The sequence below is a fragment of the Aspergillus japonicus genome (assembly GCF_003184785.1).
Source record: "Aspergillus japonicus CBS 114.51 unplaced genomic scaffold BO86scaffold_4, whole genome shotgun sequence".
Taxonomy (NCBI): Eukaryota; Fungi; Ascomycota; class Eurotiomycetes; order Eurotiales; family Aspergillaceae; genus Aspergillus; species Aspergillus japonicus.
Genome location: NW_020291641.1, coordinates 178,050 through 192,472, shown reverse-complemented (window position 1 = coordinate 192,472; position 14,423 = coordinate 178,050). Strand labels below are relative to the sequence as shown.

General features: G+C 55.0%; 6 protein-coding genes across 6 annotated transcripts; 1 reads left to right on the top strand and 5 right to left on the bottom strand.

The window, feature by feature from the left end:
* Positions 1-323: 323 nt before the first annotated feature.
* On the top strand, positions 324-1,193 carry BO86DRAFT_353443 (GNAT family N-acetyltransferase; the record flags this gene model as incomplete). Its single annotated transcript, XM_025669528.1, has 4 exons — positions 324-630; positions 670-744; positions 837-946; positions 1,026-1,193. The coding sequence occupies 4 exons, from the start codon at positions 324-326 to the stop codon at positions 1,191-1,193; spliced, it is 660 nt and encodes a 219-aa protein (XP_025531846.1).
* Positions 1,194-1,479: 286 nt separating this feature from the next.
* On the bottom strand, positions 1,480-5,371 carry BO86DRAFT_330006 (KAR9-domain-containing protein). The gene is made up of 2 exons (XM_025668701.1): positions 5,244-5,371; positions 1,480-5,188 (listed from the first exon to the last, which is right to left on the bottom strand). Exon 2 carries the CDS (start codon positions 4,944-4,946, stop codon positions 1,536-1,538), a length of 3,411 nt encoding a protein of 1,136 aa, XP_025531845.1. The 5' UTR covers positions 4,947-5,188; positions 5,244-5,371; the 3' UTR covers positions 1,480-1,535.
* A 457-nt stretch (positions 5,372-5,828) lies between these two features.
* On the bottom strand, positions 5,829-6,557 carry BO86DRAFT_395398 (uncharacterized protein; the record flags this gene model as incomplete). Its single annotated transcript, XM_025673312.1, has 1 exon — positions 5,829-6,557. The coding sequence occupies one exon, from the start codon at positions 6,555-6,557 to the stop codon at positions 5,829-5,831; it is 729 nt and encodes a 242-aa protein (XP_025531844.1).
* Positions 6,558-7,401: 844 nt separating this feature from the next.
* Positions 7,402-9,199, bottom strand: BO86DRAFT_137599 (uncharacterized protein). Its single transcript, XM_025666159.1, has one exon. It carries the CDS (start codon positions 9,067-9,069, stop codon positions 7,516-7,518), a length of 1,554 nt encoding a protein of 517 aa, XP_025531843.1. The 5' UTR covers positions 9,070-9,199; the 3' UTR covers positions 7,402-7,515.
* Positions 9,200-9,889: 690 nt separating this feature from the next.
* Positions 9,890-11,491, bottom strand: BO86DRAFT_385564 (alternative oxidase). The gene is made up of 3 exons (XM_025671134.1): positions 11,070-11,491; positions 10,722-11,012; positions 9,890-10,646 (listed from the first exon to the last, which is right to left on the bottom strand). The coding sequence occupies exons 1-3, from the start codon at positions 11,321-11,323 to the stop codon at positions 10,136-10,138; spliced, it is 1,056 nt and encodes a 351-aa protein (XP_025531842.1). The 5' UTR covers positions 11,324-11,491; the 3' UTR covers positions 9,890-10,135.
* Positions 11,492-13,298: 1,807 nt separating this feature from the next.
* On the bottom strand, positions 13,299-14,143 carry BO86DRAFT_406398 (acylphosphatase; the record flags this gene model as incomplete). The annotated part of the gene is made up of 5 exons (XM_025674177.1): positions 13,299-13,629; positions 13,733-13,802; positions 13,878-13,890; positions 13,986-14,016; positions 14,129-14,143. The coding sequence occupies 5 exons, from the start codon at positions 14,141-14,143 to the stop codon at positions 13,450-13,452; spliced, it is 309 nt and encodes a 102-aa protein (XP_025531841.1). The 3' UTR covers positions 13,299-13,449.
* Positions 14,144-14,423: the final 280 nt, after the last annotated feature.

Sequence of the window (14,423 nt, the reverse complement as noted above, 5' to 3'; positions counted from 1 at the left end):
AACTACTACGGAGTACTAGTCCCCGTCCCCTGAAATCCTTATCTTATCGCCCCCCCGCCCCCCGAAAAAAAATAAAAATAAATTTCCCCTTCTTCCCCCGCGCATACGCCCTCCGATTGACATCTGCCCTTTTTCTTCACTCATACCTTCCAGTTCCCTCTAGTCCACCAAGCACGAATTTATTAAACCTACCTCCACCCCGTCCTCAATTCATTCTCCACGCAACCCTCGACAGAAAATCAATCCCCTCGAAACCAACCCCCCTCTTCCCCAAAGAAACCCCCCCCAAAGAAAACCCCCCCACCCAACTAAAGGTCCCCAAAATGCCCGCCCTCCTCGAAGACCCCCTCACCACCCTCCCCGCGCCACCCGCCGCCCAAACCGCCGCGCCCACCCTTCTCCCGCGCAAAGCCACCCTCAAAGACGCCACGCCGGTGACCCTGTACCCCATCGCGGGCGGGCCGGCCACCGTCCCCGATAGTCTCATCGCCTACCTGCACCAGGAATTCAGCGCCGAGATCGTCCGCGGCAGCACGTATCCGATGGAGGAGCCGATGACGCTCGAGACGTTCCGGGGGTATTGGTTCGGGACGTTTGCGGTTGTGGCTGTTGTCGATGAGGATGGTGCTGGTGCTGGTGCTGGTGCTGGTGCTGATGGCGCGGGGAAAGGGCTCGGGCTGGTGGAGGGGAGGGACTGGGCGCGCGTGTGTCTGGGGACGTTTTATGTGAAGCCGAATTATCCGGGTATGTGTTTTTTTCCAAATAGGGGGTGGTGGATGCTGAGGCTGAGGCTGGTGCGGATGCTCATGCTCATGCTTACTCGGTAACGGTGACAGGTCGGTGCTCGCATGTCTGCAACGCCGGGTTCTTTACGACGCCGGCGGCGCGGGGGCGCGGCGTGGGGATGGTGATGGGGCAGACGTATCTGGAGGTGGCGCCGGTGTTGGTATGTGACCTCTGGCTTATTCTTCTGGGACTATGATTGGGGGTGACCAAATGGGCACACCCCGACTGACGACGAACAGGGCTACAAATACTCCGTCTTCAACCTCGTCTTCGCCAACAACACCGCCTCCGTCCGGATCTGGGAGAAGCTGGGCTTCCAGGTCATCGGCCGCGTGCCGCGCGCCGCGCGCCTGGCCAACAGCACCGAACTGGTCGATGCGTTGATCATTGGCCGGGATCTGGTATAAACCTGAAGGACTCAACGGTCTCTCGCGGCACCACTGCACATCGATATACCCCATGACGGGAGGCACCTGTAAATACTATCACCGTTTCTTCGGTTCCCACTGTTTGATAGACCAGATCAATATAGATTACTGTACTTGCTCGACACCACACCAGGCAAAAATGACACCGCTGAAAAATGCACGAGGGGGATATCAATCTGCAAACACACGCAAAATCGGCTATATTACCATACAAAGCCCCCGGTCGCAATGCTCCAGTTAGAATTACATGATGACGAAAAAAAAAAAAAAAAAAAAAAAAAAAAACAAACAAACAAACAAACTACCCGGAATATGTGACGACTAGCCCCGCCAGGGAGGTCGCTCACCCAGCTTGCTGCGCGTGCTAGGCGCATTGTCCTTGCCGGGCCGGCCTTTGGGCAATGGAATCAAGCTGATGCGACGGTTGCTCGCATGTCCGAGCGACGTTTCCGGACGTGGCGTCGGAGGCGCTTTGGTCGGACTCGCCAGTGCGCGGCTATGATCCTGCGAAACACTGCGACTGAACGAAAGCCCCGCGAAGCTCTGGCGGCTGCGGGGCGCGGTGGCCAACCCATCGGGTCGGCGCAGTTTGCTGTAAGGGGGAGGATCCAGGAGGGATCGGTTCGGCGTGGGAGACGCCACGCGCGACGGGCTGCGCGACGCCAGACGGCTGGACACCCGGCTGACTGACCGCGCGCTCATCGGCGCCGGTGACACGGACATATCGCGCCGGTACGGAGTCATGGGCAGGGTAGAGGAAGGGCGTGATGTGCGACCCTGGGCGGACGATTTGCGGAAAGGCGTACTGAGTGAATTCGACTTGTATTTGTCCAAGTCGTTGGTGTTGGTGCTGGTGGTCCACCGCGGCCGATTGGCCAACGCGGGCGGCAGAGCTGGGGTACGAGGGACCGGTTTGCGCGCCGCGGGCGTCGGCGTAGCGGCCACGTGCTTCGTAGGCGAGGTCACCCCGAGTGACGCCTTGGGAATCGCCGATTTCTTCGCCGTGAACGTGGATGTGACTTGCGGCAATCCAGAATAGCGTCGCACCTTCGACATGGTAGTGCGTGCCACCGAACTGACAGAGCTGCCACGACGGCTGGAGTTGTTGACCGGCGTGGTGGATCGCTTCAGTGCATTCGCCGGAGTCATGATCACCGATGAAGCTGGGGAGCTGCCGGGGGTCTCCGGGACACTCCCGGTCAGTGGGCTATCCATGGTGAGGATACTCGAGATCGAGTCGCGCAGGTGTTGAGACCGTGTGAAGCTGATGTCCTCCAAGGATGCATCCATTACCCGAACGCTCGCCTTCAGAGCATCGACCCGCGATGTCATGTCTGACAACAGTCGTAGAGTCTCCCCATTGACCGTGAGACGGTCATTCACGCCCTTCTGAATGATCGACACCACCCGCTCAATCGCAGCGACGTAATGCTGTTTCTTGGCGTCGTAGTTTTCGACCCGTTTCGTGAACTGGGCCGGGTTGTGCACCTGAGCGCTCGTCTCGATGGCTTCCTGCAGCTTCCCGATGCTCCTCTCGACCGATTCGAACATCTTCTGCGCTTGATTGCCCGCGTTGCGGAATACAAGGATCCACCGGTCCTCGCTGAGCTCGTCCCGCAAGGCTTCTGCATCTGCTTCCAGCCCTTTGTAGGCCTTCTCGAGTTGACTACGTCGATCTTCAAGCTCCTGGCAGGCGCTGGGGAATATCCGCACCGCCCGCGACTGGAACATGGAAAGTCGCATGGGGAGAAAGTCGAGTGATGCTCGCAGCGGTTGGATCCTCGCAAACAAGGCGATCAAGTTGGAGTGGCTGGAGTCATCCTGCGGCGTCTGAATGATAGGCATGTCCAAGCTCGGTGCTGTGAAAAGAGGCTCCAGACTGAACCGCTTACTGGTCGACATGCGCCCACCGGCTGGCGTTTCCTCGACAATGGTCTCCAGCTCATTGATGTCAAGTCCCGTAGCGCTGGAATCCTGTTCACCCGCCATGGTCCAGTGTCGCTTTTCTTCCATCTCGAAGATGAGCCGGCCGAGATTCTCCACCTCCACACCGACATCGCCCAACACATTGCTCCATAGTTCCTCCCACTCCATCGCCAGTTCCACTTGTTCTTTGACTCCTTTCAGTCGATCCTTGATTTGCGACCAGCTTTGGATGATCCCGTCCATCTGTACAACAATCAAGTTCAACAGATCAGTGGAGACCTTTTCGATATCATCGCGCATCTGCACGTCCTCGATAGCCTTGACGTAAACGTTGATCAGACTCTCAAATCGGGTGATCGCTCCATCGACCCCGTCCAACCCTTCTCGCCCGCCGGCAGCTGCCCATTCGACGTCATCCTCGGCATCCAGCCCGCTCAAGACACCGGATGCCTTTTTGATCCATATTTGAATCTGGTCCGCAGCTCCCGTGAGGGCCCTTACGGCGGCAGCGGCGGTTGGTATGGACGCAATACCAGCTTCGAGTAAGGATGGTTGGGGAAGGGAGATGGACGTGAGTTGCGAAAGCTGATTGCTAAAGGAGGCCCTTGAGAACGAGTATATTGATTCCGAGCGTTGTAGCCCCAGCGGGTTGAAGTAGGATTGCGAGTTCGCAGATGAGATGGAGAGGGGGCGGGGAGAATCTTTCGGCGGTGGGGGAGGGGGGACGGATTCATTGTCACTGGTACTCTTGAGGTACTTTTCGAAGTCGGTCGGATTCGTGGACGGCATCCCATTCGTTGATCCGGGGCGGAGGGGCAGACGAGATCGTTCCAGGACAGCCATGTCGAGCAGTGGCTCTTCGCTCGCGTCCCCTTCCTGCTGTACTTCTTCTTCTGCCTTGGGTTCAGCTGCGACTTCGGCTTTCAACACTGCTTCTGCTTCCACTTTCGTTTCTGCGTCTGCTTCTGCTTCCGTCGCTGTCCTTACTTCTGCTCCAACCTCTTCTAGAGTGGCCCCGTTGGGGCGCTCTTCTGGAACGGAAGCGATCAACAGCGAGTGTAAGTCGGGTTGTAAAACAGAGGTAAACACGTGCTGTTCTGGCGCTTGCTCCGAAGGTTCCCAAGCTTCTTCTGCGTCGAGCTCGTCCGCTAGTAGCTCTTCCGGGAGCACAGGGTCGGGGACCTCCAGGTGATTTGAATCGCACGATTGTTGTTGTTGTTGTTGCTGCTGCTGTGAGTAGAATTGTTGTTGTTGTTGTTTCCTTTCTCTGTGGGCGCGGTGCAGACCATTCCACGTCCGACCCTTTTTTTGGATCCTTATCGATAAGTCCTGGTGCAAGCTGTCCAACTCCTTAATGTGTTCCTCGGGGATGCGGCCCACGGCGCCCACGCGAGACGGGCTGTTGTTTTTGCTGCTGCTGTTGCTGCCGTCGAGGAGCTTGACGCGGGCGGCGAGGCCGGGGGATAATCGACGGAGGATGGATGGGCGAATGAGCGTCTTCTCGGCGTTGGCGTTGGCGTCGGGAGTGTCGTCAGGGTCGTCGTCGTACGTCGTGCTGTTGCTTCCCAGGCTGCGGAGACTGCGCAGAGAGGATTTGGATCTGATTCGTCGCGTGAAGGACTCATCTGCAGCGGAGATGGAGACAGCAGGAGGAGGAGGGGGAGGAGGGGAGAAAAGGTGCTGCGGCGGCGGCGACGGCGGCGACGACGACGTGGTGGATGCGATGAGCCCGGAATCCGGGGGGTCGGCGGTCGCAGTGGTTGCGGTTGCAATGGTTGCAGTCGACCCGGTGAACATGGCACGCATGGATGGGGGGGGGGGAAAATCCACGAGGCGACTGCGGTCGGATGTTGTTTTGATTTGGTTTAGGAAAGACAAGAAAGGGTATGTATGGGTACTGGGGTGGTGTGGGTAACTTGCGAAAGGATGTGTGGACGTGAAGGACTGAGTGACTAACGCACTAACGCAGTCGTGCAGTAGAGCAATGATGAAGGGTGGGTTTAGGAATGTGGTTGATGGGCTCAGGATGCGCCAACGCGGCGGGTGGACTAGGAGTAATAGGCGTTAGTTAACTTAGGTATGCCCCTTATCCGGTTTCAGCACAAGCCTGGGTTTAAACGCGTCGGGCCCAAATAGAGATTCTCAACTTGTCAATGTCAACCGGCTCAACAGAAACCAGACCGGAAAGTCCCGGTGACATGATAGGTACTGAGTTGACACGCAATGAATTTGGGCAGCAGCAGTAGCAGTAATGAATGAACGAATGAACGGGTCAGAGTATGAAAGAAGGTGAATATGTACAGTACAGTATTGAGGGGTGATGACGAGGGTGTGGGGGAGAATGAAACAGAAGACATGCTGTCCCTACAAGAGGTTCGGCTGGCCTCAGGCTCATTTGTGGTGCCCGACCAAGCCCCGGGCTGATCCTCCGCCCCCAAAGGGCCGATTATCTGCACCCTTTCTTTCTTTCTTCCTTACTTTCTGTCTACGTAGTCACTACTACACTTAGATACTAGGTAGTTATGCTACTTGGTGCTTGAACCATTGTATTGAAAATAGCATTGAAACAGAAAGCAGAAGAATGAATAAAGATTATTCAGCTCGCTGCTTTTCTACATGTAAATGGGTTGAACTACACCACGCCTACCTTTCATAAGGGAGTGCTACAAGCATCCGCTAAAGAACTACTCAGGGCTTGTTGACCGTAGCCCAAGCTGCCTGAGACGAGTCCCCAGGGCAGGGCTCATGATCCATACCACACAGACTACACGACCCCAGAACCAACAAGGGCGAATAACCGTCCGGCCCATCCGCTCGGGATACCGAGCTGGGAAGCGGCCTTCCCAGCGGTATAACTCCTTTCCCCTTTGGCCGATGGCTATCACACCACGCAGCCTCCTTCGCGTCATAGGCATTCCGCGGGACGGCCGATTTCCACTCCGCAAGAAGCTTGGCCGGGGCATTCGAGTCGTTATTATCATCACCGTCGACAGCTGCGCTCGCCGGAAACCGCCAGGGCGTCAAAGCGACGGCCCCATCCTGCGAAGAGGTCAGCGGCTGTTGCTCACTGCTGTACAGTGCCACCGTGGAGTAGACGTCGATGCAGCCATAGACGAGCTTGCAGGTCGGGAATCGGACCCACAGCTCCTTGAAAGCGCGGGCCAGGGCCACCTTGCAGATGTCTTCGTGCACGCGAATGTGCTCCCCGGCCTGGAGGCCGAGGAGGCTGGGATCCCACCGGATCGTGATGAGCCAGGTGCCGGGGGCGATCCGTTCGGTGGTTGTAGTATACGGACGTGTAGCGGGGGGGCGGGAGTAGTCGAGTCGCTCCGGGCGCTGGATCGCGTCTGCAGGCACGATGATTTCATGGTCTGTGCAGGGCCTGGGATGCTCGTCGGAGTTGGCTGAGCTGTGCATGGCTGTCTTGGTGTTCCCGGTTCTTCACTGAGATAACCAATGTTGCGAACAAGATCTTGTTGCGGAAAGGACAGAAGGAGGGTGGGTGCTGGTGGGATACCGACGTGAGGAACATGCTGCTCCCGGTCAATTTATAGAGTGCGGACGAGATGTGTCCAGGTCAACTGAGAGTAGAGTTTCATTTGGTTCTTTGATTCTCGGTAGCTTTGACTTTGTTGATGATGCCATACTCATAGACTGGGATCTTTGAGATGCGCAGTTCACTTATGTCCATTATGTTTGTTCGCGACCTTTGTCATCCTATACTTCATGGAGCGCAGCAGCTTCTACTGTGCGTGTACCAATAAACATGGAGTAAATGCTCCGGCATCCATGGAACTCGCCCGCGCGACCCAACCGAAGGCCTGATCTTACTCCAACCTCCAACGACTAGACTAACCCCGAGTTCAGCCAAATTGTCGATCGATGTGAGCGAGGTTTGATCTTCGTGAGCAATGATTATGTTTATTGAGAATGATACAAGAAAGTATAATCTGAAACAGGATTGGGCACCCCCTTCTGCATAGGGATGTCGGCGACCAGTCCGACACCCGCCTGAGAGACGGAGTGCAGCCCATATTCCCGCGCCAAAAGTCATATAGTTACAATGAAGGGCAGTGTCCCCCGTCCGAGCAGCAAGCAAGATCAAGCAATCGCGACAGAGGGGTGAAATGTAAAACACAAATATTTCCAACCTGACTGAGCTCAGACAAGCAAGGGGTATCAATGTGGCCAGAGCGGACAGCAAAATAAGCGCAAGAACGAACCCACCGACCATCCCGTCGGTCTTCCCCTTCCCCCTCCCCTCCTCCTTCCTCGGCTTCCCCTTCTCCCTTTTCCTCTACCCCCCTTTAAAAAAAGCCCCTCTCTTCCTATTCGTGACCAGGATCGATCACAATTGACGACCGAGCACCTCCTATCACAAAGGACGGATCACCAGATCGTCACTAGGAAGGCTGGCAGCCGAAGCTCGCCGCTCCCGCCAATCCCGCACCAGCTCTTCGCGGACTGCCCTACACCAGGACAGCAGAGCGGTGTCGAACTGCTTCCAAGCCTCGTCGTTATTGCCCTGTACCACTCCCATCACGTCGATCTCGAGCTTGGTTTCCCATCGTAGCTCGGCCGCCTTGATCCAGAATCGCAGATTCTCGGCCATGCGATATGGCTTCCCGACGTCCTGATGGTACTTCTTGATGTCGAAGACCGGCCGCTTGGAGTTTTTGATCGCGAAATTATGGGCCCGCACCAGGTCTCGGCCGTCGCGCAGACGCTCCAGCATGGCAGGCGGCGGTGAGTTATCTTCCGGAGCGGTCCATGCGGGCAGCTGCGCGTCGGCGCCGATCAGGCTGCGCAGGAACAACGTCTCCCGGTCCCGCTCCTTGCCTGTCCACTCTCCTTCCGTCCAGATCCATGCAGCTCGCTCTTTGGCTTCGAATGATTCCAGCTGAGCTTCCCGGGCCAGCATGTCGCGTACGTTGCCCATCCAACCTATGATGGCGGTACGCTCGTCTTCGCGAAGCCCGTCGGCGAAGTTCCGCGCGGCCCATCGCTTCATCACCTCGAGCACACTGAAGAGCTCCTTTCGGATCTCCCGCTTGTCCTTGATGGATGCCAGTCGCTCAGGACGCTCATGTGCGGTGTAGTAGATCTTCGCAGCCCGAATGGCTAAGGTGACAGCATCCAGGACACGCATGCCCTGAATCTCCTGCCATGTCTGAGGAACGGCTTCCGGAGGAGGTTGTGGTCTGGAGTCATCTTCGCTGTCGCCGGGTTCGTTGGATGAGAAACTGATACGGGGCGGAATCATCTCCGCCGGCGGATCCTTCTGGGTGTCGAGGGAATTAATCGCGCGATCGGCCTTTTCCATCGCATCCATCAGGTCTTTCCGCAGAGCCTTTAGTTTCGGTGGAGACGGAATGTGGTGCGTCTTGATGCTGTACGTGCTCACGGTGGGTGGAAGCATCACCTCGACGTCTTCATCCATCTCGGACCCATCGTCCTCGAAGCCGGAATCGCGGGGATCGATGCTCTCTTCCTCCGTAGGGCTCACCGTCAACTCATCGATGAACCGGGCATTGGGGGTCAGCAGCAGCCTGGGAAGCTCTTCTGGGTCCTTCTTCTTTTTCCTATATGCACGGGCCTGGCCGCCCTTCCCATCCAGCAAGCCTGTTCGCGCAAAGTAGTATTGCAGATGTGCGATGCTCCCCAGGCTCATCACACTCTCCCGATTCTTGGCTGAATCTGCGAATTCGGCTCCTTGGGTACGGATGTAGCCCCGTCGCTTTGAGGCGGTCGAGATTGATGACCGGGCATCAGCAGAGGTAGCAGACGAGGCCGAGAGCGAGGAAAGGGACGAGAAAGTCCGGTCTGGCGATGGGCAGGAGGAGATGGCCGGCGTTGCTGGGACCGATGGAGAGGGAGAACCGGCGCGGCCAGGGGCCGTGATTGATTCGGGGTCGATAGAGTCATCCATGGCTGCGCACGTTATCCTTGTTGGCTCGTTCACTGGTGACGGTCGCAGGTCTGCAGAAGATAGATCGTATTGGGGGCACGGCGGCGCGTTTGGCGAGGACACAGATCTGGTATGAGGCGAGTTATACCTCTCACACTAAAGAGCAAAGGACAGGTGTACGCCGGGTGATGGGGAAGGATGGGAAATGACGCGAAATGATCGAAATTAGGGACACGGCCTAGGTTTGAGACGCGAGAGTTGAGTGATTAATTAGAGATGGTCAAACCGATCGTCGGGGCAAGATTGAATTTGGGAAGTTCGAAAGGGGGGGCGTTTTTTTCCCACTAAAAGGGGAAGCGGGTCGATAGCCCAGGGTGATTATCGCACACGTCTGCATTGATAATGCACCACCACCACCGGTATTTATAGAAGTGTCATTTCTTTCTTGTGCATCCGTCTTTTCGGGCGTCGGGTGGACAAGCGAGCCCCTGAGGTCATTTGCAATCGGAAAGCCGGCATGGCTGCTGGTGCCTTCCAAGGCTACTACCCCATGATTGATGCTCATCGAACATTGGGCAGTGTGGATATTGCAACGGATTCAAGCCTCTCTGTCTGTCTCCTGTTGGTTTCTGTGGTTGAGTGACTGCCACTTGGCCCTTTCAGGCCTAGCGTCCCCCGTGCCTGAAAAGCCCCGCATCCAGACTTTTGAGTCTTTTTGACGCGAACCCCCTTACGGCTTACTCTACTCTTACTCAGTCGATTTCTTCTCTGCAGCCTGCACGTCACTTTCAGGCACAAGCCTCGGTTGAACCCGCTCAGTTAGAAGCAACATGATTCATAATCAAGTCATCTATTGAAACTTTATTGAAGGTTGAGGAGAGATGCATTATTTACAACATAATAGTACAGTGCCCTTTGGCCCGCTGCTTATCAAGAACCAACCCCCCCGGCAGAGAGCAACCAGCACCGTCCACCCATCTATACATGAAACAAGATTCCTCCAGGGAATGATTAGCCCGTTGTGACAACTGCCCCGGTCCAGCCGGCGTGACACCAGATGTGAAAGCGGACGCAGGCCCGAGGCCTTTTAGATCACTTCCTCCCGCTCCCAACCAGTGGCCTTCAGATTATCAATGCCCTTGTTCGGATGGGGTTTGGATGGATCCTTGTACTTGGCCGCGTACGGGTTCGGATCTGTCGCGTGGTCGAGGTTGCCTAGAGTGTGGTTCACCTCGCGGTGCTTGGCTTCGTCGGCGCGCACATAGAGCAACAGGTCCCGCATCGTCCGCTGTCCCTCCGGCATCTTCCAGTACTGCACCGCGATCTCGGGCGCCTCTAATCTCTCCCAGTGGGGCAGCTTGCCGCTCTCGATGTCTTGGATCGCGCGCGTGTACGTGATCACGGCCTCCTCCTCGAGATACCCCACGAATCGGTGGCAGATGCGCGGCGACATGAGGTAGGACAGGAAGAAGCCGTTGAAGAAGACTCCCTGGGCGCCAAGCACCATGAGCCGCATGAACCAGCCCGGCTCCGCGAGCTTCAGGAAGGTCAAGAGGTGCATCCGCTCGTTGTATGCCTCCTCCAACAGGGTTTCAATCCTAATGCAGAAAGAGTGGTTAGTTCGTGTTCTTCGATGCATGTATGACTCGCAGGCAGGACGGCGAAGAACCTACCATCCATTGTCCCTCTTCATGCGCCGCAAGCTTCGCAGGTGTCGCAACATGCCGCCAACCATACCGGGCACACCAGCCACACTCTCCAGGAAGACAAACCGTCTCAACCACGCTTGCTCGGTCATCTGGAATCTGGCCTCGTGTTCCTTGCCCGCGGGTGGGTGGCGGTAGCCCGTCACGAAGTCCATGCCCCAGCGCAGCACGCGCACGGTACCGAGTGCGACCCAATCGGCCCAATCTTTCGCGTCGCGATGCGCAACCGTGACTTGGTTCATTTGCGCTTCCGAGTAACTGTGGCAAAAAAATCAGCATCCTAGCTTACTTCAAGCTGGATCGAGTGGCACGTACACTGGATGGACCCAGGCGGTCTCCACTTCTTTGACATGGGGAGCCTTCGGTGGCGGGAAGAACTCCTTGATCTTGTCCTGTTTCTGTGTCGTCGAGATGAACCGCTTATTGTACGTGTGCTGGGAATAGTTGTTGCCCAGGGTCGAGCTGCCACACCGGAGGCCGGTCATGATGATGACACTCGGGTTGCTTCGCATGGTGAAGCGAAGGCTTGCCTTCGGGATGGCCACCCTCAGGGGCGCCGTGGCTGCCATGGAGTTCATCGTAGTATGCGATCAGTGGATTTAGATAGCGTTGGTGATGAGAGTGTTGTTGTAGCTGTTGTATGAGAGAAGCCTTTTAATGCTTCTTCAATTGTGATTATAGAAGTATGTAAATCGAAGTGATCCTGATTTGAATATGTACTGAGCCTTACAACCCCCCTTGACCGGTGCCTATTTATATAACATCTCGAAAACTCAAATGATACAAGAAAAAAAAAATTCACTTGTACCTGAACCTAGTTACCAAGTACGTATGACTCCCTGCCCCAACCCGGCGGTCCTGGTCCAGTACCTGGGGACTGAATCTGTTCTCGGCAGAAATCGGAGTGGCGCCCCGGAATTGTACGCAGCGGGACGGCGAGGGGGGGGAGGGGCCGCCCGGTGAAAAGTCACGCGGGTCGAAAACTGTAAAGAAAAAAAAGAAAAAGAAAACCACATCCTTTGCGCAGGTTAGTAATGCACTCAAACTTGCTCAGCCACTGGGTTGGATTATGCCGAGAAAAGACGCTGTAGGTTGTAGTGGCTATGTGATATGATCTCATCTGAGAGCCTCCAGACACATCATGGGTGTTCTTTGCATCCTAGAGGAATTCATTCCCTGTTGCTGGTTATGCGAATTTGTCTTTATGGAAAAGATCAGGCCGCTTCTCGCTGATGTATATTGGATGTTTAGTTATCGTTGAAGGTTTCTGCGCTTTCTTCTGCGTATGTACTGTACTCAGTAACTTATTGTTTAGAATAATGTCTCAATAGACTACTTGGGTATACTCTATTCACTAGCGCGGGCAGATCCCGGTCGGTCAGTGGCAGACTGGCAGCAGTTGCCCTGCACCAGAACTATAGGTGGGGTCCCCTGGATGTACTTACTGTACATAACGAACCAGGAAAAGGTAGAAGAGTTGGCAGGGGTCTAGAATTCTACTCATTACAGACGATGCTTTCCTGCAATGCTCGTCTACCTACGCCGTACCCTTTCAACTGCTTTCTCTGGGAAGCGACAAGAAAGGAAGTACAAACAATGAAGTTGGAATGTACTGTACCGCTACACCACGCAGCCCCGGGCCTCTTCTCTTCTCTTCCTTTCAACATACTACGTAAGAATGTCAAAAGCCTTCTTTGTTGGCCAAACGTAAGCTCGTATATGCTCACAAGAATAGATAGCGGTTACGGGGGCGCATCTTTCATGACCGGTGAGAGAAGACAGGCATCAGGCTCGGGCCCAGATGACCTGAAATGAAAAACCTCCGGAGGGAGGGAGGGAGGGTGAAAGGGCGCGGGATTCCACATGTTCGGCGTCCACCGGAAGGCGAATTCAATTCGGCGCTGGGATCCTCTATGGGTGGGTTTCGAAATTTCTGGTTTGGTTCGAACGGCATTTGATGGGATCTGGTCCAGGATCGGCGATCCCATCTGTCGCTTCGGTGAAACCCCAGAATATCCCGTTGGTTTGGTAGTCGATCGCTCTTGCTCTGATTTGTTAGAGGGTCTACTATGTGAATGTTCTCCGCCACTGATTGGTTTGTCGAGCAACCGGCTTCTACTATACGGATATAAGGGCCCGATTACAACTTGATCAACGTCGATATCGTGTACCCAGAGACCAAATTAGCCTCCTATTTGCAAAGAGTCGGACTGAAAGGATTTGCGCAGGGATGCTTTCGTGTTGCGCTGACACTGACATAGGGGGTGAATCCTGGAGGGTTGTCGCCGCAGCATTATCGGGTAAAGCCGGGATGCCGTGTCTGAGCCTGGGTGAGTCAGGCCTACCGAACATAACTCGGGGTTGAGTCGGGGGACTTGTTGGCCATAACCTAATCTTCGTGTCCTGGGCTGCGACGTCATGATCCCTTTGTCTTGCTTCGGATTGGATCGAGGATTTGTTGTGTTGTTCCAATTTCGTTGGTGTGCTACGTAGCGTCGCCTTTCCGTGGTCTCTATAGAAAGACAATACCAATCTTGCGAATAGGACATCTTATGCGACACCACGCATTCAAAAAGGAATTACATTGTACTCATCTTCCTACCAGGGCTGTTACTATCCCATTTATGACGATCCCATGCGTTTCTCAAGCACAGACACGCGACCATGGCATGCCCGTGCCCATACACAGCCCAACTCACTCAATGTTCGCAAACCCCGACTCCGATGTCTTATAGCATGAGAATTTCTCTTCGCCGTCCTTCACGCCGATCTCTTTCTGCTCCAGTTTGACCACATGTGCTAGACGGGGTCCATTGTTGAGGTCCTTGAGCAGCTTCTGCACTGATTCTTTGGGTCCTTGCGCCTCCCCTTCGACCTACAGGTGCTCAGCGTTAGCAATATTGCAGGCCAACCGCGTACGGCATAAAGACAATCCCAGGGGAGGGATATGACGGGCAGTGCTCGAGAACGGTACGAACCCTTCCGCAGTACGTGTTCTTCACCCAGCCCCTCACGCCGTACTCGGTGGCGCGCTTCTGCGTGAAGTCTCTGTAGGCGCAGAGACATTTGATTAGCTTGCTGTTTCGCCGGAGACCGGACATAGTAGCTGTAGTGATGGCGTACCTGAACCCCACTCCTACATAATCCGTGACTATTAGCTTATGCTTTAACAAGTCATGTTGTGGGTTACTATAGGAGGGTAGAGATCTCTGGTGCTGTATAGAGACATACCCTGCACAGTTCCAGATACCTTGAAAGCGATCTATTCATGTCAGTGATTGCAGCTTAGATATGAAGTTCGGATGACGTAGTGCGGTTAGAAGAACGCTGATAATAATCTTCAGAAACAGCGGATTAGGAGAGGGGGGCTATACTCGTTGCGATGACATCTTGATGGATGAGTACAGTCTCCTCCCAAGCATGTAGTGAGATATAACCAGTGGTACTTGTTGTTGTATGTCTGTCCTTCAATCTATACTTTGTCTGTCGCTCATCATGCGTCGCCGATATGGTTAGTCATCCACGGATGTCGCCGCGGGCATCGATGATGCCGCTTTCCTGATCTGGAAAGGTGCTGTTGCGGCGAGGAGTTAGCAGCCAATCAGCATTAATATTTTGCGCGCTCTGCACTTCGATATTCAAGATATAAACATGTCCGGTCGGTTTAAT